Source organism: Nyctereutes procyonoides, unplaced genomic scaffold (assembly GCF_905146905.1).
Source record: "Nyctereutes procyonoides isolate TBG_1078 unplaced genomic scaffold, NYPRO_anot_genome, whole genome shotgun sequence".
Classification (NCBI taxonomy): Eukaryota; Metazoa; Chordata; class Mammalia; order Carnivora; family Canidae; genus Nyctereutes; species Nyctereutes procyonoides.
Window position 1 is genome coordinate 26,649,313 of NW_026575082.1, and position 25,552 is coordinate 26,674,864.

The following is a 25,552-nucleotide window of genomic DNA, read 5'->3' on the forward strand; positions in this document are numbered from 1 at the left end:
GAACCGGGCAGCCGCTGCCCTGCACCTTTGGATTCCTGGGACAGTGGGGCTGACTGTACAAGACTTTCACACTCAGTTATAAGCATCTTCTGCTTTTCTTTTCCTCTTCTTTTCCTTTCCTTTCTTCTTTTCTTTTTTCCTTTCCTGCTCCCATCTCAGCTGGGCACACCTCAAAACCCTCCTGCCTCCTCCTGAGCGACAGTTTTGGAAGCCCCTGTGCTGCTGTGACCCAGACAGGCCAGTTCCCGCATCCGAAATAGCCTGGCTCTACTATTGTTCCCTGGCCTACATAGGTGATAGAAACCATGCCTTTAAAAAAAAAAAAAAAGAAGAATGCAAGCGCTTAACCCTTCCCAACCCAAGACTGGCTGCTTCCTCCGCGCCTGAGCTGCCTGAACTTGGGTGAGAAGCGCGTTGGCTTTCACCTACCGACCGACGTTCCCGCGGCCTCCGCCAAGCGGCCCGCTCGGGAACCCTAATAAAAGCCGGTCCCCGCCCCCCGGACCCCCCCCCGCCCCCCCTCCCGGGTCCCGCGGCCCGCTCGGCGCGCACCGCCATCCCGCGCGGCCACCCTAGAGGGCGCCCGGGGCGCGCTCTCCGCGGCGAGGGGACCGCCCCGCTCGCGGCCCCGCGGAGGCAGGAGGCGGGTCGCTTCCCGGCTCATTGAGAAAGAGGATTGGAAGGCCCGGCCTATAAAGCGGCGCCGGGCGCGGGAGACAAAGCAGTCGGGCCGAGGTGGACGCGGCGGCGCGCCGAGCCGGCCTGAGACTCGCGGAGGGGAGGGTCGCCTGCGCCCCCCAAGCCCCGCCGCCCCGCCGCCCCGCCGCCCCGCCGCCCCGCCCGCCTCCGATTTCCAGACCGGCTTCCAGAGAGACGGAACTCTCTCCTCTCTCTCTCTCTCTCTTTTTTTTTCCTCCAAAAGAGAAAATTCCTGTTCCAAGAGAAAAGAAGGCAAGATCAATGAAGGAGAGAAGGGCCAGCCAGAAATTGTCCAGTAAATCGATCATGGATCCTAATCAGAACGTGAAGTGCAAGATCGTGGTGGTGGGGGACAGTCAGTGCGGGAAAACGGCGCTGCTGCACGTCTTCGCCAAGGACTGCTTCCCCGAGGTGAGCGCGCCGGGCCCGGCCTGCCCCCCGCCGCGCCCCGGGGCGCCCCCGCCGCGCCCCCCGCCGGGCGGGGACCCGCGAGCCCCCGGGGACGCGTCTGCACCTTCCGCTCCGGCGGCGGACACCTGCCGGCTCCCGTGTGCGCGGGCGGGTGGGGAGGCTCGGCGGCCGCGTCCCCATAGCGCGGAGGCTCGGCGGCCGCGTCCCCAGCCCGCGGAGGGGACTCGGGCCCTTCGGGGTCGCTCCGCCCGTCTGGCTGGCGTGTGCGGCTTTCCCCCCTTTTCTTTTTTCCAGTCGGGGAGCGAGCAGGCGGGTTTCGGAGGGCGCTCTGCGGGTGTCGCGCACCTCCGGTAACCTCTGTGCCCTCTCTCCCTCCTCTGTCCAGAATTACGTCCCCACGGTGTTTGAGAATTACACAGCCAGTTTTGAGATCGACACACAAAGGATAGAGCTGAGCCTGTGGGACACGTCGGGTAAGAGACCGTCGGGCCGCGTGGCGCTCGGGGCGGGTTCCGGGCCCCAGCGCGTGGCTCCCCGCGGCCCCGGGTGACTTCGGGTGACTTCGCCTCCGCCTCGGGTGCCCGCGGTCCCCGCCGGGCGGGGCGGGGTGGGGGGAGGGAGTGGGGCCGAAGGGGAGAGCCAGGTGGCCCGAGGTCGGGGGGCTGCGTGCGCCCCTCCGAGAGCCGACCTGATGACGGCCGCGGGGGCCGCGGGGGCGCCGGGAGGGGGACAAAGTGCCCGGAGCCACGCAGCCCCGCGTGTGGGGAGCGCGTGCGGGGTCAGCAGCGGGGGCGCGAGCGGTCGGGGCGGGGCGCTCGGGACGCCTGCGGCCGGGGACGCGCGGAGGGGCGCAAGGGCAGAGGGTCGCAGCGGCACGGGGTGGAGGGGCGCGGGGTGGAGGGGCCGCAGACGCAGAGGGGCGCAGGGGCGCGGGTCGGAAGGGCGCAGGGTGGAGGGGCCGCAGACGCAGAGGGGCGCAGGGGCGCGAGGTGGAGGGGCGCGGGGTGGAGGGGGCGCAGACGCAGAGGGGCGCAGGGGCATGGGGTGCAGGGGCGCGGGGTGGAGGGGCGCGAGGTGGAGGGCGGAGGAGCGCGGGGTGGAGGGAGCGCAGGGGCGCGGGTCGGAGGGGCGCGGGGGCGCGGGCCCGGGAGTCCGGCAGCCGGCCGGCCGAGCCGCGTGGGTGCGGACGCGCAGATCCCGGCCCCCCCTCCCCCCTCCCGGCCCCCCTGCATCGCCCTCCGCCGGCCTTGACCTTCCTGTCCCACTGAATTCTCGGCGTCGCGGTGAATTATCTTGAGGGGTCCGGGGTTCAAGGCCAGGTCACCGGGTCCCGGGCGTGGGGCGGCCGCGGGGGTGCGGGCGGGAGGCCCCGGCGGCCCCCGGGCTGGTGCCCCGCCCCCCTGCGGCGCGGGGAAGCTGGGGCGGGGGGGGCGGGGGGAATCCCGCTTCCCGGAGGTGTCGCCTCTGCAAGGGGAGGAGCCGCGGGAGGCGGGCGCAGCGGGCGCGGAGCGGCTGCGGGGCTGCGGCGGGAGAGGGGCCCCCGAGGCCGGGGACGCACCTGTGGCCGAGCAGCCGCCCGCAGCCCCCGAGGGTCGTGGGGAGTCGGCTCCATCGTGGCCTCCACGTGGCCGGGGAGGCTGTGCACCCACACAGCGCCAGGCACCCACAGCGCCCACGCGCCCAGGTGCCCAGGCGCCCTTGCTCCTGCGGCTCCTCCCGCCGGGGCCCCTCAGGCCGCCAGCTCCCCGCGGCCTACTCCACCCCCAAGCCTGGAGGGGCCTAATGCAGGATAAGAATCATTCAGGCGTGGGGTCTGTAATTCTGATTCACTGTTTATAAAAAAAAAAAAAAAAAAAGGCAACTTTTTTAGCTCTTAGTACTGGTTACTGGGGATTTCTGTGTGCAAATCGCTGCCTCCCTGAGTCTCCTGTCCCCTTTGGGGGGGGGTCCCTGAGTCTCCTGTCCCCTTTGGGGGGGGGTGCAGAGCTAGACAAAGCGCAGGACCTCCCCCCCCCCAGCTGCATACTCCTTGGCCTTGCACGCGAGAGCAGCCAGTCTTTTTGTTTCCCAGGACCTCGGTGGGCCCAGGGGCCCTGGCGTCCCCTGCTGGGCCTCGCACCACCCAGAGAGCCAGCCGGGCTCTGGGCTCTGAAGGGAGCCCCCGCTTCCTGGCAGATTTGGGAAGGAGCCGCATGTGGGGCGGGAGGGGGGCATGGCTGGGCTCCCAGGAATGCCGGATCATGCCTCCCCTGTGTCCTGCCTCCCCAGTCAGAGGACCACCAATGGAGCGTTTATAGGAGGCGACCAAAGGGCTAAATTGACTTTGTTTTTAGGAGAGAAAAGGCATATTGTTTTTTCAAAGGCTGGATAACAAACAAAATGTGGTCAGTGCTTGGTCGGTGGCCATGCCTCACATGCGCGGGTAAGAGCACTTCAGAGGTTCTCCGTTGCTTCCTCCTTCCTGGAGAGTTTGTAGTCCCCGCACATGTAAGCTCACGCCTTGCATGCAGTAGTCACCCAGGAAAACCTGTTACATGAATAATCATATGCACAGTTTCCAAGGAGATGAGATTCCCTGACATTTATTACCGCTGAATTACCTGTTCACAAAGAATGGCAACTTTATGAACACTGCCTTTCATCGCATTAAAGATAATCACCCGAAACGAAGTCTGTAGTGAAATAATCACTTGTATTTTTATTTAATGAAAACAAAACCTGTGCATGTTTAACTAAAATATAAGGGTTTGAAAAAAAAAAACTGATTAAGAAACCTTACATTGCAGAATTATCCAGTAATGAAATCTTAGCTGAAATTTAGATTTATACAAATGGGAACAAAAAGGCATAAGGGCATTGTTTAGAATCCTATTAGGTTGTTGGTGAGGCGAAATGTTAGGTGATTAAGCTCGGTCATGAAGCATTTCTTAAATTCTCAAAATAGACTGTTTCCACCAAAAATGGTTTATCATCCCTGATAAACATCTAGCAAGAGCCATTGTGTCAGCGGCTCGTCGAGTATTGAACATTTTTCTACTTCACCTCAAGGATTTTTCATCACAAATTTCTGAACAGGATTAGTTCTTGACAAATATTTGACATTTTCTTTGCCCACTGAGACATTTGTTTAGTTCAGGTTGTGAAAATAATTGCAAATGTCCGGTGCCTCTTGATACATTTATTTTTTTCCAGCTTCTATCAGTTTAACTGAACTGGACTGAACATTGGAGCCAAAGCCTCTAAAGTCCTAAACGTCAGATCTTTTTCTGCCTTCTAGAACTTTGTGAAAGTTTATGGTTAGTAGAAAAAAATGAGGTACGCCTAACTTTTTTTAGGTAGGAAGACAGATGGCATCGGCATTGACCTTTTGGGTGGTATTCACATCCTGTCTAGCCTCTTGGCAGAGGGGCAAACATTTAGGAGACAGAAGTAGTTCTCTTGTGGCTTCTTTACTTGGACAGCACCTCGTAAGTGGTCCCCCCCCCCACCGGGGGTCATGCAATCATGCATAGGTGCATAGGCAAAATTGCTAATTTGCATGTAGGAAAGAACATCAAGTGGAAGCCTGGTATGTGGGCCCTCTTTGCACCAAGACAAGAGAACTGATTCCCCACTTTTTGAGGCACAGTATTTATCAGTCCTTCACGCACTCTCTCTCCCTCCGTTCTTTCTGTTCCTAGATGAACAGGGCCTCTCTAGGCCTAGGGGTGCATGGTTGCTTTATAGTCTCTCCTCTAAGACTACTATGGCCCTGCTGGGGCGGGGAGTGGGGAGAAGGAAGCTCTCCCAGCCTAGTGTAGCTGAGAAGCAACCTGTGTTGACCTAATTTTGTTCGGTTCCCATACCCAAGTGCCCCACTCCACCGGGGTGCAGTGTATTTCCCTAGTCAGGAGTCCCTAGTGCTGACCCACCCTTTCGGTCCTCCTCAGGTAGGAAACACTTCCTCCCTCCCACCCTCAAGGCACACACCAATAAAAGCAACCACAAATGGCAATTTGCCACTTGATTTCTTATATAGCTGCTTGGAGTTCTTCCAGCCACCACGCCTCCCCCTCCCCCCCTAAAGTAGACAAAACCAAGTAATGCTATTATCAATCCTCTAAAGGGGAAGGGGATTTTTAAAGGTAGTCTTTGCATGCAGATCTGGCCTATCTGTATTTTAATGAAAAGTATTCCCCTTCTGTTGATAAGATGAGCCTTTTTATTATCAGTTGCAGAAATGCACCCAGTGGTTTTTCAGATGAGCTCAGCGAGTGCCTGCAAAACAGTGAGTGGGTAATGGTGTCAACATTTTGAAGTGACAAGGGAGCCCAAAGTGGTCCTAATACCTTGTGTTTTCAGAACGTGCCACATTCGCCAAGCACAGAAGCAGTTTGAAGCATGAAGCCAAATGCTTCCTGATAACAGAGACTTAGTCACTTAAGGATCACCATATCTTTTTCTAAGTGATTTGCTGATGGTATAATTTCAGCACACGTGAGCAATAATCATTCATGCCAGCTTTTAACCAATGCAAGTTAATGCACATTTTATTTAAGGCCTATTATTAGTTATAAAATACTCCATTCAGCTGCTAGAATTCCCCCACAATAACTATGCTATTGCCTCATGAACACTCTTTTGAATCTTGTCAAGATACAGGCTGCTTTTAGCCCGTGGGTGCTAAAGTTAGCACTTCCTGTGTTTTTAGCATAATTAACAGAGAATGTAGTATTCTTTAAATCGTATACTTAAGAGAGAAAAACCTTAATTACCCGTAAGGACCTGACTTTAAGGACAAACTCCGGTGCAAACACAAGTCGATACATATTGCATTTGTACCTTCCCCATCACATTAGAAGAATGGCCTTCGAGGCAAGCACCCAACTGAAATATTTCTTGACAGACCTAGAAGTGTTTCCAGCTGTGTTAGGGATCAGGATGTAATTAACCCAGAAAAGCGACTTCAAGAAGAGTTCACTGGTCCCTTGTGTGGTGACTTAACATGGAAATTAACCCATCAAGGCAAGACCTATAGAAATGATTCTAAAACCAGTCAACATGTTTCAAGGCCATCTGTGTGCAGGAAGGCTGCCAGAGACCGTCGGAGCAGTGGTCCCTGCCCCCGAAGTTCTCTGTGCCTCGGCCTTGGAACTGTAGTCCTGGCTTAGAGGAGGGTGGGCCCACACATTGGAAAGCCAGATTCACCTCACAGCAAGAGGATCCAGAAACTAGTCAGAGGCCCCAGAGCCAGCCCTCACGCCTGACCCGTGACTCCTCCCATTGAAGCCCACCACAATTCTTCCCATGGCTCCAGAGTTGACTCCATCCTTAAGAAGTCCTTAACAGCCCTCCCACTTGAAAACATGCCTACATTTAATGGCCTTCAGTGACCACAAGATTCTGAAACTTGAAACTTTCTCACTTAAATGAATCTCGTTAGAGAAAGGAAGGGGGGCAAAAATTTACAAAGAGGCCAGGGAAGCAGGAGGACTTAGGATGTGAATATCTGGGGCACAACTGCAGAAAACCAGTTAGATTTTAAGGTGGTAATGATCCCTAGCAGCTGAGTCTCAAAACCGGACTCAACTCCATTTTCACCCTGAAACTCCGTAAGACAGGCAGTGTATGGTGATTTCCAATAAGCAATACATAAAACTACATTTGGAGATTTGTCCACCAAGCATTTAAAAAAAAAAAAAAGAAGGTATAAATTCCCTTTTTCAGTCTCTATTTATCTCTAGACCTTTTAAAAAATCTCATTTAGTCTTTTTTTTTTTTTCCCCAACCTGGTTTCTTGCTAGGTTCTGCTCATTTCAGTGAGGTGTCCAGGTTGGTCATTCAGATGCCACCTGAAATAACCAGATGTTTCCTCGTTAACCCAGTTCTAGCTTGTAGATAGGACACCGAGGACCAATATTTTCTCCAGGTAGCTCATGGTGCCGGGTGGGCTGTGCCAGGTGAATTAGTTGTGCCCTGGCCATTTTGTGATGCCCTTCAAACGTCTTCTCGGTCACTATACATTGGCAACTTGATCCAGAGATACCCGTAATTTCATTGTCGTGGCATGTAAGCTGCCTCAGAAGTTTCATCAGGAGTTGTGCACATTGATCTTGAAAAGTGAGACTGAGGACAGCATGTGGCCGGGTGAATTCACTCCTGGGACTCGCCTCCAAGGCCTCAGATGCTTAAGTAGTAGATAAGACACAGAATCTTCAAACTTTCTCTTATGGAGCGATCATGTAATTTTGAGAATACCTGTCTACTCTTATCCCTAAAGTTCTGTGACCAGTATACCATGGCTCTACTTTAAGCAAAATAGTTTGATTCTTCTATTTTCTAGGTATCTCAATAAGATCAGGGGTTGAAGCTAATGCCCTATTTCAGGCTCAGAAATAGCCATCATTTCTATATCCTAGACTTCCTCTCCAACGATATACCTGCCTGCCCCCAGAAATTGAAGTACTGACTGTATTTTTATAGCAACACAGAAATGCCCTCAAATTTTCATCAATTCTGTTCATAATTCCTATTAATTTAGGAATTAATAACTTAGAAAGAAACCAAGGAAATGGCCTCCCTGGGAATGTTTGTTGCATTTTTATGGGCATGGATCGCGCTTACAGTGCAGGCTGCTTGGGAAAATAGTTCAAGAGTCTTGTACTAAGCCAGACACAGAAGTGCTGCCCAGACTTGATTCACATTCTTGGGATTATTGCTGATTTGAAGCTTTCATGCTCAGTAGCAATGGCATGAGGAAATGGAATCTGGTAATAATTGGGCAGATTCATCCAGGCCCACCTGTTAGCTGCTGGTGGGTACAGATGTTCTCTAGCTGGCCACTAAAAACACTAAAACGTTGATATATTTTCTCTGCCAACATCCTGCCATATTCCTAATTTTATTGCTCTTGGTAGGAACTTCTCGTGGGGGACGGGAAAGGTTTTCAATTTCAGGTTCAAGGAAAGGAAGTTGTGTTTATGAAATAACTCAAGGGGTCTGCAGCTCTCAAGCTCCCATAAAACCTCAGTGTTTGAACTGGTTTTGCAAAAGGTTCCATACAGCTTCCCTGTTGGGCATGAATCTTCTTACATATACATTTAATTATGGACATATATGGTGTGTTCTATCTTCGTGCAAGGATGACTGAAGCAAGAAGCTATGTGTCTGCAGAATTAGTTTCTGGGTGAGGCACTTGGTGACTATTCTCGGGCTGGAAACAGTGCCGTCACCCAGAATTCACGATCTTGAGGACAAAGATGGTCAGACCTGAAGCTTCAAAAGCCTTTCAGAACTCTGCTGACGTTAGCCAAGCTCGAGGAGCTCCGAGGGCCCCAAATGCCCACTTACCTGGTCTATGCAGAGCAAAGCACTTTGAATGTATTGGGCGGGGCGGGGTGTGGACCCATGTTGCATATGTGCTGCAGGTGCTTCTTTACGATAGAGCTTCCTGGGGTCCACCCTTTATGTTCTGATAGGTGAACTAGGCAGGACCTGGGACAGTGCTGTGTGCACAGAGTTGCCTGTAGGGTGACAAAACTGCGGCGTTGGGGACCTCCCAGGGGCCTGGAGCTGTTGCACCTGCCGGGAAGGGGTTGGACCTGACAAGCAGAGCTCAGTCCCTGGGCAGACTGGTTGAGCCCGGGGGCACCCCTGGATGCTGGGTTCTGGTTGTGTGTAAGCAGTGCCCGTCCTGTGGACTACCCAATGATGCTGTACCCTTCCTTGGGCTGTGCTCAAGGAAGGGTACAGCACTTAACCTGGAAGCTTTTCATGTGCATCTTTTTTAAATCTGTAGAATTTAGATTTTTTTTGTTGTTTGGCTTAGTAGAATGTTGGGAGACTTTTTTGGAGGGACACAGGAGGTAGAGGCAGGCACGGTCCCGCTCATCTGCCTACCTGGGCTCCATCCTTCATGTCACAGCTGCTGGCCTGTGTTGCCGTCCCTTCACGGGCACCCCGGGGGGGTTCCCTCTGTGTCCCTGTGGCTGCTGGGGGGCCCACGCTCGGGGATCACGCCCCACCCTCCCATGGGTTCTATGGCCACGGAGGATTCGGGAAGAATTCAGAGTGCTTAAACGCAGGGTGCCTGCTGTCAAGTCAGGATTTGTTTTTTAACTGACGGCCCTGCTTCGCCCTGCTTTTCCTGGTATGATAGTTCTCTATGATTCCATGTCATCTTTTTTTTCGTGACTACAAAATAATAGAGACAGATTTTTCATTCTGAAAAAGTGCTCACCTTAACCCCAGCAAAAAAACAAAATGAACAAGTGGACTTTTCATCTTTAATGACAAATTACTCTTGTAGTTAGTGGTTAGACAAATTATGCTTATAACTAATAAGTGTGGGCATCGGTTTTTATTAGCACCTTTGGACACTTGTTGATCTAAAAGTGCTGGTCGTTAGCAAAAGTAATAAGGCAGGATCAAAGTGTCATTCCTAATTAGGTCTTGTTAAAGCTCTTTAAAATTACCTCTCTACCTTGGAAGTGAGGTGGTTTACTCCTCATGAACCTTTGCATACAGATGTATTTTCTTTTCTTTTTTTTTAAGATTTTATTTATTTATTCATGAGAGATGCAGGCAGAGGGAGAAGCAGGCTCCATGCAGGGAGCCCGATATGGGACTTGATCCTGGGACCCCAGGACCACGCCCTGGGCCAAAGGCAGGTGCTCAACTGCTGAGCCACCCAGGTGTCCCTGTATTTTTATTCAAAATATGAAAGCAAATAAGAACAAAAGCAGAAGCAAACCTCCATAGAATCCGGTTTCAAACAGTTTCGTTTTCAGGTGCCGCCACTGTCTACATTTTGCGGATATGAGTACAGGTACTCCGAGGCACAGGGGGCAGCTCACTTGATAGTAGTAAGTGGGAGTCTCCACCTTTGGCTGAGGACTGAAGACAAAGCCAGACCCTCTCTGGAGCCAAAAGTGGGTGGGGAGGGGAAACCCAGTACCCAGAGGGAGGGAGGAGAATGCTCTGCAGCCACACGGTGACCTAAGTGCTGAAACTACTTCCGGGTTTTACTGGTAGTCCCAGTGCTGATTATTGTTTTAGCACCATGGTAATTCCCCAGATGTCTTGGTTAAACTTTGTATTTGGGAAAGGTGGTCTCCATTGTCGGGGAGCGGGTGGCGGCGGGGAGTCTCATATCCAAGATGAGTGGTGAGCACTGTCAGATCTAAGAGGAGTGGTGAACACTTGGATCCAAGGTCAGTGGTGAACAGGCTCAGGTCCAGGGTGAGTGGTGAGCACTCAGATCTAGGAGGAGTGGTGAGCACTCTCGGATCCAGGATGAGGGGTGAGCACTCTCAGATCCAAGGTCAGTGGTGAGCACGCTCATCGAGTCGTGGGCTGTGTCCTGAAAGCCCCTGGAGATGCCCCTTCTCCGAAGCTCAGGTCTGACTGAGGCTGGGACGCAGCCAGTGCGATAGCTGTCTTCTGTAAGGGAGTGATTTCCGAGAGAGACCTCCGAGGCCCCACTAGGCTCCAGACCCGGGGAGTTGTTGAGAGCTGCGCGGATGGAGGTGGGGTCACGTCAGCTCTTGCCCGCTTGGACGAGCAGAGGAGGTCCTCGTGTACGTGGCTGGTATTCGGATTTCCACTCTATGATCTGGAATTTGCTGACTCCGTGTTTGGTGAGAGACCTGCTAAATGTTGACCAAAGAAGCGGTGTCAGAGTTAGACTTTGGACCCAGCCATGAGGGGGGTTGCAGTGGAACGTCACGAACAAATACCCAAGTAACCTCTATGCCCAGAAGCAGCGCTGAGCCATCTCATTTCTGAGACCCCTTAAAAACGTTTGAATCGGTGAGCTGCTGGCAAATATCCTCTCGGCCTCAGCGTTCTTCGAGGGGCTGAGAAAGCAGCCGCAGCGCCCTGCCGTGTCCACACACCACTTCATTCCAGTGTGCCTTAATATTTAGGGCGATTTGATGTGTTTTGACCCCAAACCCTTAAATCTTTTGGAAAGTGTCTTTGAGTTGCCAGTGTCCCTCACGCCGGAGCCCTGATTCCAGAAGTGTGTCGGGAACTGCTGCAGCACGTGACAACTCCTGGCTTAGATTTCTTCCTGGCTTCTAGGACATTCCCCTCCTTCCCCTTAGACGCAGCCGCCTTGAAGTTGCTGCGTCCATCCTGGAAGCAGCCAGCGAAGAGCCCACGGTGTTCGTAGGGTCCCCTAGTAAACACTGGGGACCAACCAGGATGGGCTGTGAGTAGGGACGACGCACCCCGCGACAGCCACTTCTAGGTCGAGAGCAACCTGCTGAAAAGTGTTGTTTTGATAGTTTAAAGGATTATTTTTAAAGCTTCTTGAGTCTTTCCTCCTGACTTTGACTACGGAGGTTTTGATTTATGGCGACAACATGTCATGCGTTCCTGTTGGAAATGGAAGGCGATGTCAAACTGAACTTGGGTCTGGAAACAAGCTTCAGTAGCTGAGACCTTGTCTCCTGGACTCCCGTCCACAGGCCCGTCAGGGGGTTTCCTGTGCCGGCTGATGAAACGTCCGTGTACAGAAAGTGATTTTCTTAAGGAACAGACGACGCTGGCAAGCTGTGTTTTGTTTCATAGCCGCACCTTTTTATGATAACTGGTGTTTTTAGAGAAATGGAAGAAATCGTTTGAGCTATGAGATGGTCCCTTGGTTGAGTGAGTTGGCTTTAAACGTGGACCCCGGGGGTACCGCAGAGTCCCCCAGGCCCATGACTGCGACAGGGTGGCTCTGCGTGCACTGCGGTTCTCCACGGGCCTGGCCCTTTCCTCCCCACCCGTCCCCTCCCGTTGCCAGAGAGATCTTGAGCTCAGGTCTCTTTCTGAAGACGTAGCTCCAGTGCGGTGCTTGCCACGCTCAGCTTGTCCTTGCAGCTGGGCTGCGGGGCCGTGGTTGCGACCTACCTGTCCCTTCCTCAGTTCCCGTCTCTACCGGGTTCGCCCACTCCCGGGTTGGTGCTGTTGTCATCCTCGTTTTAGAATAGAGTCAGGGGTGCAGAGTCGTGATCCACCTCCCCCGCCGCCCCCCGAACCTCAGTGATGGAGCTGGATTTGCACCCCAGGCCGCCTGACTCCTGATGCGTCTGCTCTGTGTCCCCCAGGGGCCTTCGGGGACTTAGCCAGGCAGATTGCTCCTTAAGGCCCGGACTCCTCCCCTGGATCGTAAGACAGACGTCAGGGGGCTTCATTGTCCTCCACTGGAAATGAGACCCCACCGCTGGGCCTTTCTTTGCTCATGTGCGTCCTTCTCCAGGAATCAGGGGAGGTGGAGACGGGGCCCGTGATAGTCCAGTGGTGACGTTTGACAGAGAAGAATGTTTATCTGAAAACGTGTGTATCTCTGTTCCCTCAGGTTCTCCCTACTACGACAACGTCCGGCCCCTCTCCTATCCCGATTCGGATGCTGTGCTGATTTGCTTTGACGTCAGTCGGCCGGAGACCCTCGACAGCGTCCTGAAAAAGGCAGGTGCTGGGGGGCTGGTGGCTTGGTTCAGGCCTGGCCCATGCGCAGAATAAATGCGCGGGGCTGGGGAGCACCCACGCTCTGCTTGGCACCTCGCCGTGTGTTCTGGGAACCAAAACATTGGAAAAACCCACTCGCACACCGCGACGGGTTTCCAGGCGGCTGTCACGAGGTTCGACGCTGAACCTGTGCAAGATTTTCTTTCCTGTTAAGAAACGACGTAGCCGTTGAAGAGCCTCCGTGGTTGCCCTGCGGGCCGAGGCCTAACGCGAGGGCCCTGCCGGCTCCCAGGCAGGCGGCTCTCCCATCCACCGTCCCCCTCGGGCTCGGGCTCGCGCCGCGGTGGACACCTTTACGTTTGACCTCACTGCGGTACTGAGATGATGCCATCTGTTGTACTGTGATGCCATCTATTAGAGGTGGAGCGGCTCCGGGGAGGGCGCAGGGATGTTTCCAGACCTGAGACTAAGGGAGTTGCGGTGACGAGACGGAGGAGATCCCAGAGCGAAGGAGCCTGGCTGTACACGGGCTGCTAGGGGATGCGTCTAGGGCCTGGGGGTGGCGGAGGGCCGGGCCCAGGCCAGGAGGAGGGCACCTGGTGGCGGGGGCTGGTGTTCCCGGTCCCGGCCCGAGCGCCGTCAGGTTTCAGATGATAGTTGGCGGCTCGTCTTACGTGTCCAGCTTTGGAGGTGGTTTATTCCCCCCGCACCCCGTGTCTTTACCAAACATGACAAACGCCGTTCGCTCGGTTGCATACGAATTTCGCAGGAGATCAAAGGCTCTCTAAGTCTGTCCAGCTGTGAGTCGTGTGGCACCCACGCACGGAAGGCTCCTGTTTGTCGCCCGGGCAGGAGCACCCCTTTCCCGGCCTCCGCGCCTGTAAACAACTGCTCGGCGTGCAGCGGGCGGCCCGAGTCGTTGCCCAGCCGCCGAGCACCGCCCGGGCTGCACTGCCTGTGTGCAGATGAAAGGCACCGCTTATTTACCGGGGGTTCTCCTCCTGTCCATCAGGTCACGCATAATTCGGGATGAAACTCCTTGCTCTTGCTTTATTTTGCTTTTGTCTTCTGAGACCTAATGTAGTGACTTTGGCCTTAGAGATATTAATGGACGTGTCTTGCGTTTGTGTCAAGTTTAAGGCTCAGCATCACCGGTGCTGGGACTTGTCTTGAGGAACTGACTCCGCAAGTCCTTGACTATCCACGCGTTCTGAGTGATATAAAGCAGAATAGTTTTTGGGTTTTTTGTTTTTTTTTTTCCAGTTCATCCTCCAGTCGCTATGTCAGCGCCCTCTAGCAAGTGGTAGATGCTTGTAAATAACTCTGGAGAGAAGGAAAAAAGGAGGCAGTTGGCAGATACCTGAGGCTTTCATGGGAAGTGTGTCCCTTCCCTGGGTCTGCCCCAGGTGCGCCTCTAGATCTGCACATGCCGCCTCCAGTGGTCTGTTAAACGGCTCCTGCAGTTTGTCCCCGTTACCTTGTATTATACACATGGCTTGGTCACCCTCGCCCCTCGGTGAATTCCGCACCTCTGTCTTCACCTTTGTGACTACCACGGTACCCAGTAGAGCACTCGATGCATATTTGAGCACGTGGCCTGGGTGAGCCAGCCTGGTTCCTGATTGCAGCTGTCTGGTGCCCCCTCCCCAGGAACCAGAGCTCTCCTGGGAACATTCTGAAACCTTCACTCCCATCCTTTTTTTCTAATGGTCAACTGGTCTTTCTTAAATTTTATTTTTTATTATTATATTTTTATTATTATTTGTATACATTTTTTGGAGTTCAGTTTGCCCAACAAATATTGTAACACCCAGTGCTCATCCTGTCAGGTGCCCACCCTTCACTCCCATCCTGATGGTCGCCTTGAGCTTGAGGAAATGGAACCACAAGAAGGCAGTTGTCTGCTCTTTAAGAGGAAGTTGGAATTCCCTGCTTAGGCATCTCTGGAGGTTCTAATAATTCTCATCAAGTCTTACAACAAGTAGCCAATTGGACTGAATTGGAATTGAAATAGTAAACAACTTGGGTAATTTAAAGCTGACTTCAGGGCCTCTGTGCTTAGGGCCAGATGCTTTCCCAGGAGCCCAGGAGATGGGCCTTTTTGACCAGGCCGCAGTCCGTGTTGATCCAGTCACCTGAGTGGAGGTTCCTTAAGGGCAGGACAGTCTGTTCATGAACATTGTCTCCAGCCCCAGAAACCTCATCAGCAATTCCAGCTCAGGGGAGCTGTGCAGTCGTCCTCGATGGGCCTTGGAGGTGCATACTCGTGCTTGTGCTTCCTCTGCCTTCCTCCCAGCCTTCCGTGCTGGGAAGTACCAGCTCCGTGAATCTGAGGGCATAGTCCCTTGTTAGAACATATAATCATTCCTCAGGCACTTTCATCTTGCAGAGATACCCCAATAATCAAGGAATTATTGAAGCTGCCTTCTGACAGCAGCACCCTACAACTCTCCTGCAGTAGGGACGGGTCATGAGCCGCACAGAGAGGGAGGATAGATGAGAATACATACAAGTGTTCCCCAGTGAGTCCACTTTAAAAAGTAGTAAAGTTTGGGGGCACCCGGGTGGCTCAGCCCATTGAGTGTGTTTGCCTTTGGCTCAGGTCATGGTCCCAGGGCCCTGGGATACGAGCTCTGCATCGGGCTCACTGCTTAGCCGGGAGCCTGCCTCTCCCTCGACTCACATGCATGCTCTCTCGACTAAATACATAAGATTTTAAAGAGGAAAAGTTAATGTCTACTTAGAAGGTAAATGCAGGTGTGCTTCTTCATCTCAAGGGACACTCCTAAATGTTCCTTTTGTGCCCCATTCCGGGCTTCAGCCCGTGGAGGGCTAGTGACCGACCTACAGATGCCCGCACGTTGTTGACTCTTCATCTCTCTGTCTCTCCCTGTAGTGGAAAGGTGAGATCCAGGAGTTTTGCCCCAACACCAAAATGCTCTTGGTTGGCTGCAAATCTGACCTCCGGACAGATGTCAGCACATTGGTAGAGCTCTCCAATCACAGACAGACCCCGGTGTCCTATGACCAGGTATGTACGCTGTCAGGGTGCAGATACGGTTTTCAGAAGTAGGACATTGGGGTCCCCAGGGAGCTCAGCGGTTTAGCACCTGCTGTTGGCCCAGAGTGTGATCCTGGAGTCCTGGGATCGAGTCCCACATCAGGCTCCTCGCATGGAGCCTGCTTCTCCCTCTGCCTGTGTCTCTGCCTCTCTCTCTCTCTCTCTCTCGGTCTGTATTCTCATGAATAAATAAATAAAATCTAAAAAAAAAAAAAAAGAAGTAGGATATCACTCATGATAAAAAGGAGCCGCTTTTCTAAGGGCTCAACCAATGGTCGGCCTCAGGTTGACGACCCTTGAGTTATGCTGTAGAATGAGCTTGGATTATGTGAGGATCTGTGTGTGAGCATAAACAGGACAAGTTTGGAAAGCATCTTTCAAAATGAGAACAGTTCTGTTGTTCAGTAGGGTCATCACATGACACTTGATGCCTGAGTGTAGACAGAGGCTCATAGTCTACCCCTTGTATGTCTCTGCAATGCTCACTGGGATTAAAGTTAAAAAATCTAAGGGTGCCTGGGGGCCTCAGGGGTTGAGCACCTGCCTAGGGCTCAGGGCGTGACCCTGCGGACCCGGGATTGAGTCCCACATCGGGCTTCTGCATGGAGCCTGCTTCTCCCTCTGCCTGTGTCTGCCTCTCTCTGTGTCTCTCATGAATAAATAAAGTCTTTAAAAAAAATGAAAAAGTAAAAAATCCAAAAGAGAATGTGGTCAAATTGGTAATACTCTTGAGAGGGTTGATCTTACTTTACGCTCAGCAGCACAATAAAATACTTGAGGAGGACGTTGCCAGTAAAGTAGAAGTCTCCATGAAACGGTCTTTTAGAGACTCGTCATTTCCCTGGGCATTTTCCCCAAGTATCTAGAAGGGAAGAGAATTGGCGTCAGATGTTCATTCTCCTAGAACTTAAAACCAGGTTCTAAAGAGACTTCAAGTCGAAGTAGCTACGACTGTCCTTCGTGGTCACCTTCTTGAATACTGTGGTGTTATGTATCTAATTAATAAAAACTTAGTAAGTTAAATAAGTCCTTTTGATGCACACGTGCTCATTACTGTGCACCCTGGTTGCCTGGTCCATGCTGGACCTTCCGTATTGTGTGTTTCCCGAAGTCCCAGGTATCGTAAGAGTGTTGTTCCTCTCCTCAATGCATTTTGGCCACGCCTTTCAAAATTGATTCTAAATTCCATCCCTTGCCCTTCCCCGGTTTTTATAAAGCTTATTGATGAGTCTTTATTGACCAATCTTGAGCCCCATTTACACTCATGAAAAATCAGACTTTCGTACCTCCGGGAAATCCAGCACTGTATTGAATGATGAGAATCGAACACCTTAGGACGGAGTCTTGGCTGCAGATATTAATGAAATAATCCATTGTTATTATAATTTATTAAGAAATCATTAAATTGTTTAAAAGAAGGGGTTTGGGGGCAGTTTTTTCGCAGCAACACTTGGAAAGTACGGTTCACGTGCTAGAAACGTTTCACGATTCATTGTTATTTTGTGGTATTGGGAAGACACTGTTGCATCTTCCCCAAAGACCTGTTGCTGATCGCGACCCATTCTTCTGCTTCTCAGGGGGCAAATATGGCCAAACAGATTGGAGCGGCCACGTACATCGAGTGCTCGGCTCTACAGTCAGAGAACAGCGTCAGAGACATTTTTCACGTTGCCACCTTGGCGTGTGTCAACAAGACAAATAAAAACGTTAAGCGGAACAAATCTCAGCGGGCCACAAAGCGGATCTCACACATGCCCAGTAGACCCGAACTGTCTGCGGTCGCCACGGACTTACGGAAGGACAAAGCCAAGAGCTGCACCGTGATGTGAGTGCCCGCCCCCGGTAGTGCGGGCGCCGAGGGCCGGCTAAGAGAAGCCAACCCGCGAAGCAAAAAGGTGGAATCTGAATGAAGTGCACAGCCCAAGTCCGCATGCCGGCGGCTTAGGAGGTGTTTGAAAAGATGCTCATCTTTTTGGAATCCCGTCCTTAGGTTCGGCACGTAGAGCAGATGGTGAACACGTTGAAGAGTTTGGAGGTGTGACTTGAAAAATATGCCAAAAAAGAGAGATCCCCCCCCCCCCCGGGCTGGAGGTAGAGAAGGAGGAGGACGACGAGGACCTCCACGAAGAAGGATCACGCTCTGAATGGTGCTTGCGTTTTCGTTTTCTTTGTTGCAATCTCTTCATGGATCTCGACTCTTTGATTTGATTTTTAAATGTTTTAATCTCCTTTACAGAAAGTATATATTAATATACCGTCCTCGCCGGGGAACTGGCACTGTGACCTTAGCGTTTAGTTTTCTAGAGGATGTGATCTAATTTCCTCCTAGCTCATCATTAAAATGGAAATTGTATCAGGACCCGTGGGATCTCCAGAGGAAAAGTTCGTGAGGCTCCGAAATCTTGCCTCCCCGAAGATAGCTGAGCAAGATGGTTCTGAGGAAAGGCTTCTGGAGTCTTGCGAGATAATGCGGACCGGCGCTACCAAGACGAAATAGATCAAATAGAGAAAAGGGTGTCCGTTTTTATTCAGTCTGATGGTTCTGTTCATCATTGTGATTGTCATTAAAAAGTGGTAAATTGCTCAGTGTAATATTTTTGTGCGCTGTTTAGAAAAGAAGGTGTGTGATTTCTTTTGCCATCGTTGATGAAGGTGCAGAGTCAGATAAGAGGTGTCTCAGTTTGACGTCAGAAAATGATCCAAGGGAAGGGGGGGAAGTGTAGGTACTATTTTCGCCCGGAGAGATAATGAAGGAATAGCAGCGGAAAGCACACATCTGTGAGTAAAGCTTTGGGATCCCGTTACCAAAAGTACAAAGCAAAAGGCCCGTTATCTTGGGATGAAGCACCAAAGCTTGGCAGCATCTGATGATCTCTTGGTTTATTTCACTTTTTTCAAAGAACATCGGTAAGAGAAGGGACCTTCTTACCTAAGCTTCAGAGAATCCTTAGAGGAAAGGTGTGCCAGCTCAGTCCCGACGCTACGCTAGGGCGTTTCCAGAGAGCGATTGCTAAACCTCACGTACCCGGATTCAGCCAAGGCCCGCGTTCAATACTTGATTGCTGTTGTTACGTGAAATAATCAGCATTTAAAATAGTTTACAGATATTTTTTTGACCAGTTCCTTTTAGAGCTTCTTTCAGAGAAGAAACCAGATCTGACCTGTTTATTGTTGGCGCTTGTTGAAAACGAGCTTTCTTTCCAATGATGAAGCTTCATTTTTGAAGTGTTGAAGCTGTGCTCCCATTAAATTGTGGCAGGAGAGGAGATTAAGGTAATTACAACACTCAGTTCTTTGTCTTACAAGCACTTTGTTTGGTCTCTGCGAGAAAATACCATTCCCATCATTTCCCACGAAATACAGACGTTTTACCGACATACTATGCTTTGATCGAGGCAGCGTTATGCTTTGGGCAGTATTACAAAATAGCTGGCAAGTGCTTTCTGTATTTAAATATTGTAAAGAGAAAATAAGTTATAACTGTTATAAAGCAGAACTTGCGTTGCATTTTTTTAAATGTCGAAGTCACTTTGTATGTTTGTTTGGTCAATGTTTCCGCAGTATTTATTAAAACATACTTTTTTTCCCCTTCGAATAAAAAAGTAACCACGTCTTTGTCTAAATGTGATTTGTCCTTTTATCTGCTTTCTGATGTAGCTGTTTGGTTTTATTCTTTACTATAGAGCTGATGAGAGCATCCGGCCTCAAGTTTTCTGAACTCGTAGGCTTTGGAATTTCCTGATGGCTTGCCCACAGTGCAAGTTCCTCAGGCAAAGGTAAATCCACATAGATGAGAGGTTTTCATCATTTTCAAATCTCAAGAAGAAAATGGAGTGTAGTCAAAGTGATTCGCTCATAGACCAAAAGAGCTACGATCCTAAGATTCAAAAATAGGGAAAGAATCTTAAAATTGTAAGGAAATAGGAAATTCCTGGAGCTCTTTAGTAGTGAGACAGTGTGATGCAGTCCCAGGTCATGGGTTTCATTCTGTGGAGGAGCCTGGTTTGCTTCCCTTCCCATGGTCCCCCACTCCGTCCCCCACCCCCGGCCTCCATCCCTAATCCACCTTGGATTGCGTGTTCTTGTTCACAGAGGCCAGTTGTGTTGATGACTCAGGACCGAGCTATGAACAACAATTACAGGGAAGGAACAACAACAAAAATAAAGCACAAGAAGAAATGGCCTTGTTTATTGTAGCAGCATCTCCAACTAACACAGGAAGACAGTATAAGCTTTTCCAGTGCCCTGAAGGATGCAAGCATGGGATGGTTAGCAGCATGAGTGGCCTGGGTCCTCATAAACCCAGTAGGTTCACGAACGGTCTTTAGCTAAAACCCTTACACAGATGTTCCGCATGAGTGTCCAGGGGTACTCCACAGAGGACTTCAAAACAGCTCTTCTCGCTGCACAGCTAAGTCACTTCCTGTAAAAACTGCATCCTTGTGGATTTAAAAAAAAAATGACTTTAGCAATCTTTGAGGGATAGTTACTTGCTTGAAAAATAATTCTCAGAAGCACAAACCAAGGGGAAAACCAGAGAAGCTGGCACGAATGAACAAAGTTAAAGCGCATTGACATAATAGGATAGCCTTATGAAAAAATTCAGCAAGCACGAGGAATTACCAAAAATGTAACTCATTCTTGTCAGTAAGCAGTAAAGGAAATAAAAGTACTTTCCTAATCCTTGGTGTTGAGTAACTCCTAGGCTTAATACCTAAATCAGGCTTGCAAGAAACTCCTTTCTCAACGAGCACAAGCACAGAAACACACGGCTGAGGTTCTGCTGACCTTGGCAGTATTTTATAGGTTGTACAGTAATGTTTCCCTCTAGCGAATTGTTCTTTTCCAGCAGCTTTAATTTGTTAAACCAAAAAGAAAAAAAAAAGTTTGTCTTCAGCCCTGGGCATGTATGCCTTCCTTTTCTCCTCTGACTTTTTGCTTCTGCAAACATTTATTCTAAGCATTCTGTGCACATTCCTTTCTATTGATTAATGATCATGATTAATGCCTCCTTAAATACTAAAAGGTGATTTTCAAACTTGGAGTAAGACTTTAATTGTGTCTCTCTCACTTCTATTAATCTTTTCCAGGAATAGTTGCCTGGAAGACTCTGGTCTTTTAGAAAATGTGCCTTAAGTGCAAATTTAGAAATAACCCAGGGAATTATTTTTTATTAAAAGGAATTTAAAAAAATCACCTCACTCCCTTAAGATTGCTGAAACTGTGAAAGCTTCATATCCTCTTTTTGATGGATTATTTTGACATAATAAGAGAGCATTCTCTTTTAAATCACCCCAATTTTTGTTTGTCATTCTTTCATTGGCCACATATTTCTGAGTCCTTACCATGTGCCTCGCCACTTTTAGGCCTGGAACATAATCGCAACAAAAAAATCTGTCCCGAGAGTTTACAATCTAATGGAGGGAGACAGTCCCGATGCACAATGTCTGGGTGTGGTTTCCATCAACATTAACTGAGCCGGAAATGCTGGGTCGGTGGGAAACATGACAGCGGGTAGCCAGGTACACCAATGCAATAGCCACCAATGGTCCGTGTTGATGCTGTGGTTTCTGTGCTGCACCAACGATGATGCAGAAGGAATATTCAAGTGATCCTAACAGCTGGAGTCCATTTACGGTGATCGAGGAAGAGCGATGTGAATGCTGGTTGCCAGGCATCATTTTAGTTTCTGTACAATGACTTCGGTTTCTGCGGCTGGTTTTAGGAGTCCAGTAGGGGACAACGTCCTTCCCGTCTGAACCTGAAAGGCCTTCAATCTGTTTCTTATAAAACGTGCTGGGATTGTTAAAGAGTTGTACTCTGTTTCCATGAAGTCTTCACTTGTTGAACATACTAGAAAAGTAAAAAGGAAATAAAGTGTGAAATAAATGGAAAGCACCCCAATTATAAAATGAAATGAGCTCTCGAGAAATTATAGGATTAACTCAGGGGGTATTTCTAATGGCACTTTGGGTGAAGATGCAGAACTCATTACCTAATGTCGAAAATAGGTATTTAGTAGGAAGTAAAGTAAAAAATCTTTTTGAAAGTATTCACTAACAGTGAATTCTAAGACTCTTTGTCTCTGACCCCTTTGGGAACACAGGAAACAAATCCTAATGAACCCCAAAACAAGAAATTTCAGGATTGGCAAAACCAATTTACTCTTTGGGACTTTTTTTTTTTTTCTTTCTTTCAGATTTTGTTTCCTTTGAGGGGAATCATTAGTGCCTTTCTTCCATGAACAGTGAAATGAAATTTTTAAAAGGCATTCCACAATGGAAATGAAAACTAGGTCAGTATATGGTCAGCCCTACCGTCAAAGTAATAGTTAGCACTGATACTGCACAAAGTATGTGCCAGGAGCTGTTCTAATTTATATAATAACTCCTTCCCCATTATAAATAGATTTAGTAGGTTAAGTGCAATCAAGTTCCCCCTCCTTCAGCTAAGGAACCAGGTGTTTTCTTCAGAATCTCATGGAGGACCCGAGATTAGAACTCAGGCAGGGCAGCTGGGCTCTGCAAGCACACACTCTTCACTACAACACTATCTTGTCGTAACACAGACTTCATGGGTATGGAGCGTGTCCCAGGTGCGTGGAAACCGAGCATCATGGCCATGCATCTGAGCCAGAGTACATCCCCCGTGATCTCCCCAGGTCTGCACCGCTACTTGTCCATCCCATGTTGCCAGCTACTTCTTGACGCTGCTCACACTCCCGTTCCCTCTTTCACCTCTGCTGTTACTTCTGTGCATGTTTGCCCTGCTTCTTGGGGGGCAAGAGCATTCCTAGGAGACAGTGAAAGGACCTGTCCTGGTCTGCTGAGGCTCCCATAACAGAATACCACGGCCTGGGTGGCCCGCACAACAGACATTTCGTTGTCACAGTTCTGGAGAATCAAAGTGCAAGATGGAGGTGCCAGCCCTTGGGTTCCTGATGAGATTCTCTTCTTGGATTATAAACGGCCATCTGGTCGCTGTGTGCTCACGTGGCCTTTCTTCCGTGTGTATGGAGAGGGCGTGGAGGGCGGGAGATATCTTCCTCTTTTTTTTTTTAAGATTTTATTTATTTACTCATGAGAGACACAGAGAGAGAGGAAGAGACACAGGCAGAGAGAGAAGCAGGCTCCATGCAGGGAGCCCGATTTGGGACTTGACCCTGGGACTTCATGATCACACCCTGGGCCAAAGGCAGGAGGTAAACCGCTGAGCCACCCAGGGATCCTCTCTTCCTCTTCTTAAAAAGCCACCAGTCCTATTGGATTAGGACCCTACATTTATGACCCCCTTTCACTTTAATTACCTCCTAAAGGCCTCAACTCCAATCCTTATCTTTGGGAGTTAGGGCTTCAACACATGAATTCTGGGGGACACAGTTCAGTCTGTAACAGGACCCACAAATGGCAGACACATAAGCCCTTTCGAAATCCAAGGAAGCCAATTAGAGGAGGAAGCTACTCTTACTCACTTTGGGTCTCCCAAGGGTGCACCCACAGTAAATTACTGTTTAAGAATGTTGAAGAATAGCTAAAACTTATGTTCCTTCGCGGGGGCTGACATAGTTCTAGAGAACAGAGATGGACAGAGAAAACTCAGCTCCATGAAAACAATGCAGTGATTTGCATGGGATCGATCATTCCCAGGGTGAATTAGCTAACTTTAACAGAGCTGAGAGACATGCTGCATGTACCTGTCATCAGGATGGTGTGACGTTCCCTCTTTTCTAAGTGCCATTGTACGCTTCTGGAAAAGAAGTTTGTCATCCTCCTCTTGTTTGTCTGGTTCCCAACCTTCTGAGGCCCTGCCCTTCATCTGCTCACTGTCCAACTGGGCCAAGTGGTCATTTCTAATCATTTGTTCATCTTTCCTCAAGCATTACGTTTTCAAAGAAGGCCAAAGGCAATCAACTAATATGACTTTTATGGTCTTTTTAACATCATCACCGAGTCTGCAAAGGTCTGGACTTTCTTGGTCACTCTGTGCCCAGATTTTCTCCAATCTGTGCATGTGGACTTCCAGGTCTCCTCGTGAGATAGCAGAACCTCCAGGGTGCCTTGAAATGCCTGACTCTTAGCTCTACAAGGAAGAGACAATGTTTTATACTAATGCATACCCATCATTTGCAACAGTAGATAACAGGTTAATTAATTAATTAATTCACAACTTGAACTACCAAATAAAAGGGTGCTCTTTGGGTTGCTAAGGCCTGATTTGAATCATATCTAACAGCCCAGATTAAGCAGAGTTCTTAGGATTGTCTCAGCCCCTGAAAGCTTGCTGGGTCTGGAATTACCCTAATGGGAAGACAAGACTACGCAGGAAATCTCTGTGTACCTGTGGCCCTCTGGAATGTACTCACCCCATATTTATCCCAACCCTGTATTTGTGCCCCTTCTCCACTGCATCCATCTCCACTGCCAGGAAAATATCAACCTATAAGAATGCCACAGATACTCTCATTTCATTTAGCTATAGCACACAGCTAATGCATAATAATAATAATAATATTGCAATATATAATATTATATTATTGAAAATCTTCCCAATTTTCCAGCCTTCATATATAAGCACTCTAGAAGTGGGGTATGTGACAAATTGCTGGGGAAGGGGGATTCCTTCATTCTTTCTGTCCTCCAGAGACAATTGACCACTTGTTAAAACTTCAGGTTTCCTTCAGCTCCAAGCACATGGTTCCTTCTCTCTTCTCTTACTCTTTGTTCATACTTAGCTATATGAATTCCTTTTCTGCTTTTTCTTCTCTGCACATAATATCCGTGAACAGGACTCTTCCTGCAAAACTGTGCCATGAGAAGGAAATAGAAGCAAGGAAACACAAGGTAGTATATAGGCTGAAGGACGACTCCCCATGCATGTGTGCTTCCTAATCCTTATTAACTGTGAACATTACCCTACATGGCAAAAGGGACTTTGCATTCATGATGAAGTTAAAGCTCTTGAGTTGGAGAGAATGTTCTAGATTATCCAAGTGGGCCCCAAGTAATCATAAACCCTTACACAAGGGACACAGGAAGACTCAAGACAGTAACAATGTGATGACAGAGACTTTGCAGGGGGCTGGAGAGAAAGAGAAAGCTAAGCCACTGGCTTTGAACATGGAGGCAGGGGACCAACAGCCAAAGGCTGTAGTTGGCCTCTAAAAGTTGGAAAGGTCACAGAAAGGAATTCTCCCCTAGGGCTTCTAGCAGGAATGCATCTTTGAAGAGCTATTTTAGACTTCTGACCCCAGGAACTATACTGTAATAAATTTGTGTTGTTTTCAGTCACTGTGGTGATTTGTTGAAGTAACCACAGGAAGCCCACACAGGTATGTTAAGCAAAATCCTCCTCTTCCTTCACCCATTACAGTTGGTTCCTTTATGTTATGAGGTAATGGGCTTTGCTCATAGAGTTGCTACCAAAGACCCAAGTCACTCCTTTCACTTAATGTCTACCTGCCATTCCTGGTAAGTATCAGGAATCTTCCCTCCAAAGTTCCTAGACTACAGTCTCACCCCACTGGCCTGTTATGTGGATGGATAGTCTCAACAAACAATCCTTCTACTATCCCTTGAGCTCTTTTTGGGTCTAGAATATTTATAGCCCTAATCCTGGAAGACACGGAGTATTTGAGGGGAAAATTATCAGTGTTCTGGGATCAAACATCTACAAAACTTTTCATTCAATATTTACTGTGGGACTTTGGAAAAATGAAAGGCTTAGTTCCACACTTAATAAAGTAGATGGAATTTGAGCAGGACATATATAGATATTTAAAGTATCATGAGGCTGTGAATGATCTGGGGGAAAATGGACAATCAGAAGAGAAAACGTATTATGGCTGAAAAAGTTTTAGATGTTTTCTTAGAAGTGTAGACATTTTATAGGAGAAAGGGATATCAGAAGTTATCTCTTCAGGATTTTCTTCACCTTTGTTTTTTGAGT

At 49.4% G+C, this 25,552-nt stretch overlaps 1 protein-coding gene across 1 annotated transcript; it reads left to right on the forward strand.

Moving 5' to 3' along the window:
* Positions 1-795: 795 nt before the first annotated feature.
* LOC129514493 (rho-related GTP-binding protein RhoE) lies at positions 796-19,218 on the forward strand. The gene is made up of 5 exons (XM_055333116.1): positions 796-1,110; positions 1,496-1,583; positions 12,437-12,546; positions 15,443-15,577; positions 17,185-19,218. The coding sequence occupies exons 1-5, from the start codon at positions 961-963 to the stop codon at positions 17,434-17,436; spliced, it is 735 nt and encodes a 244-aa protein (XP_055189091.1). The 5' UTR covers positions 796-960; the 3' UTR covers positions 17,437-19,218.
* Positions 19,219-25,552: the final 6,334 nt, after the last annotated feature.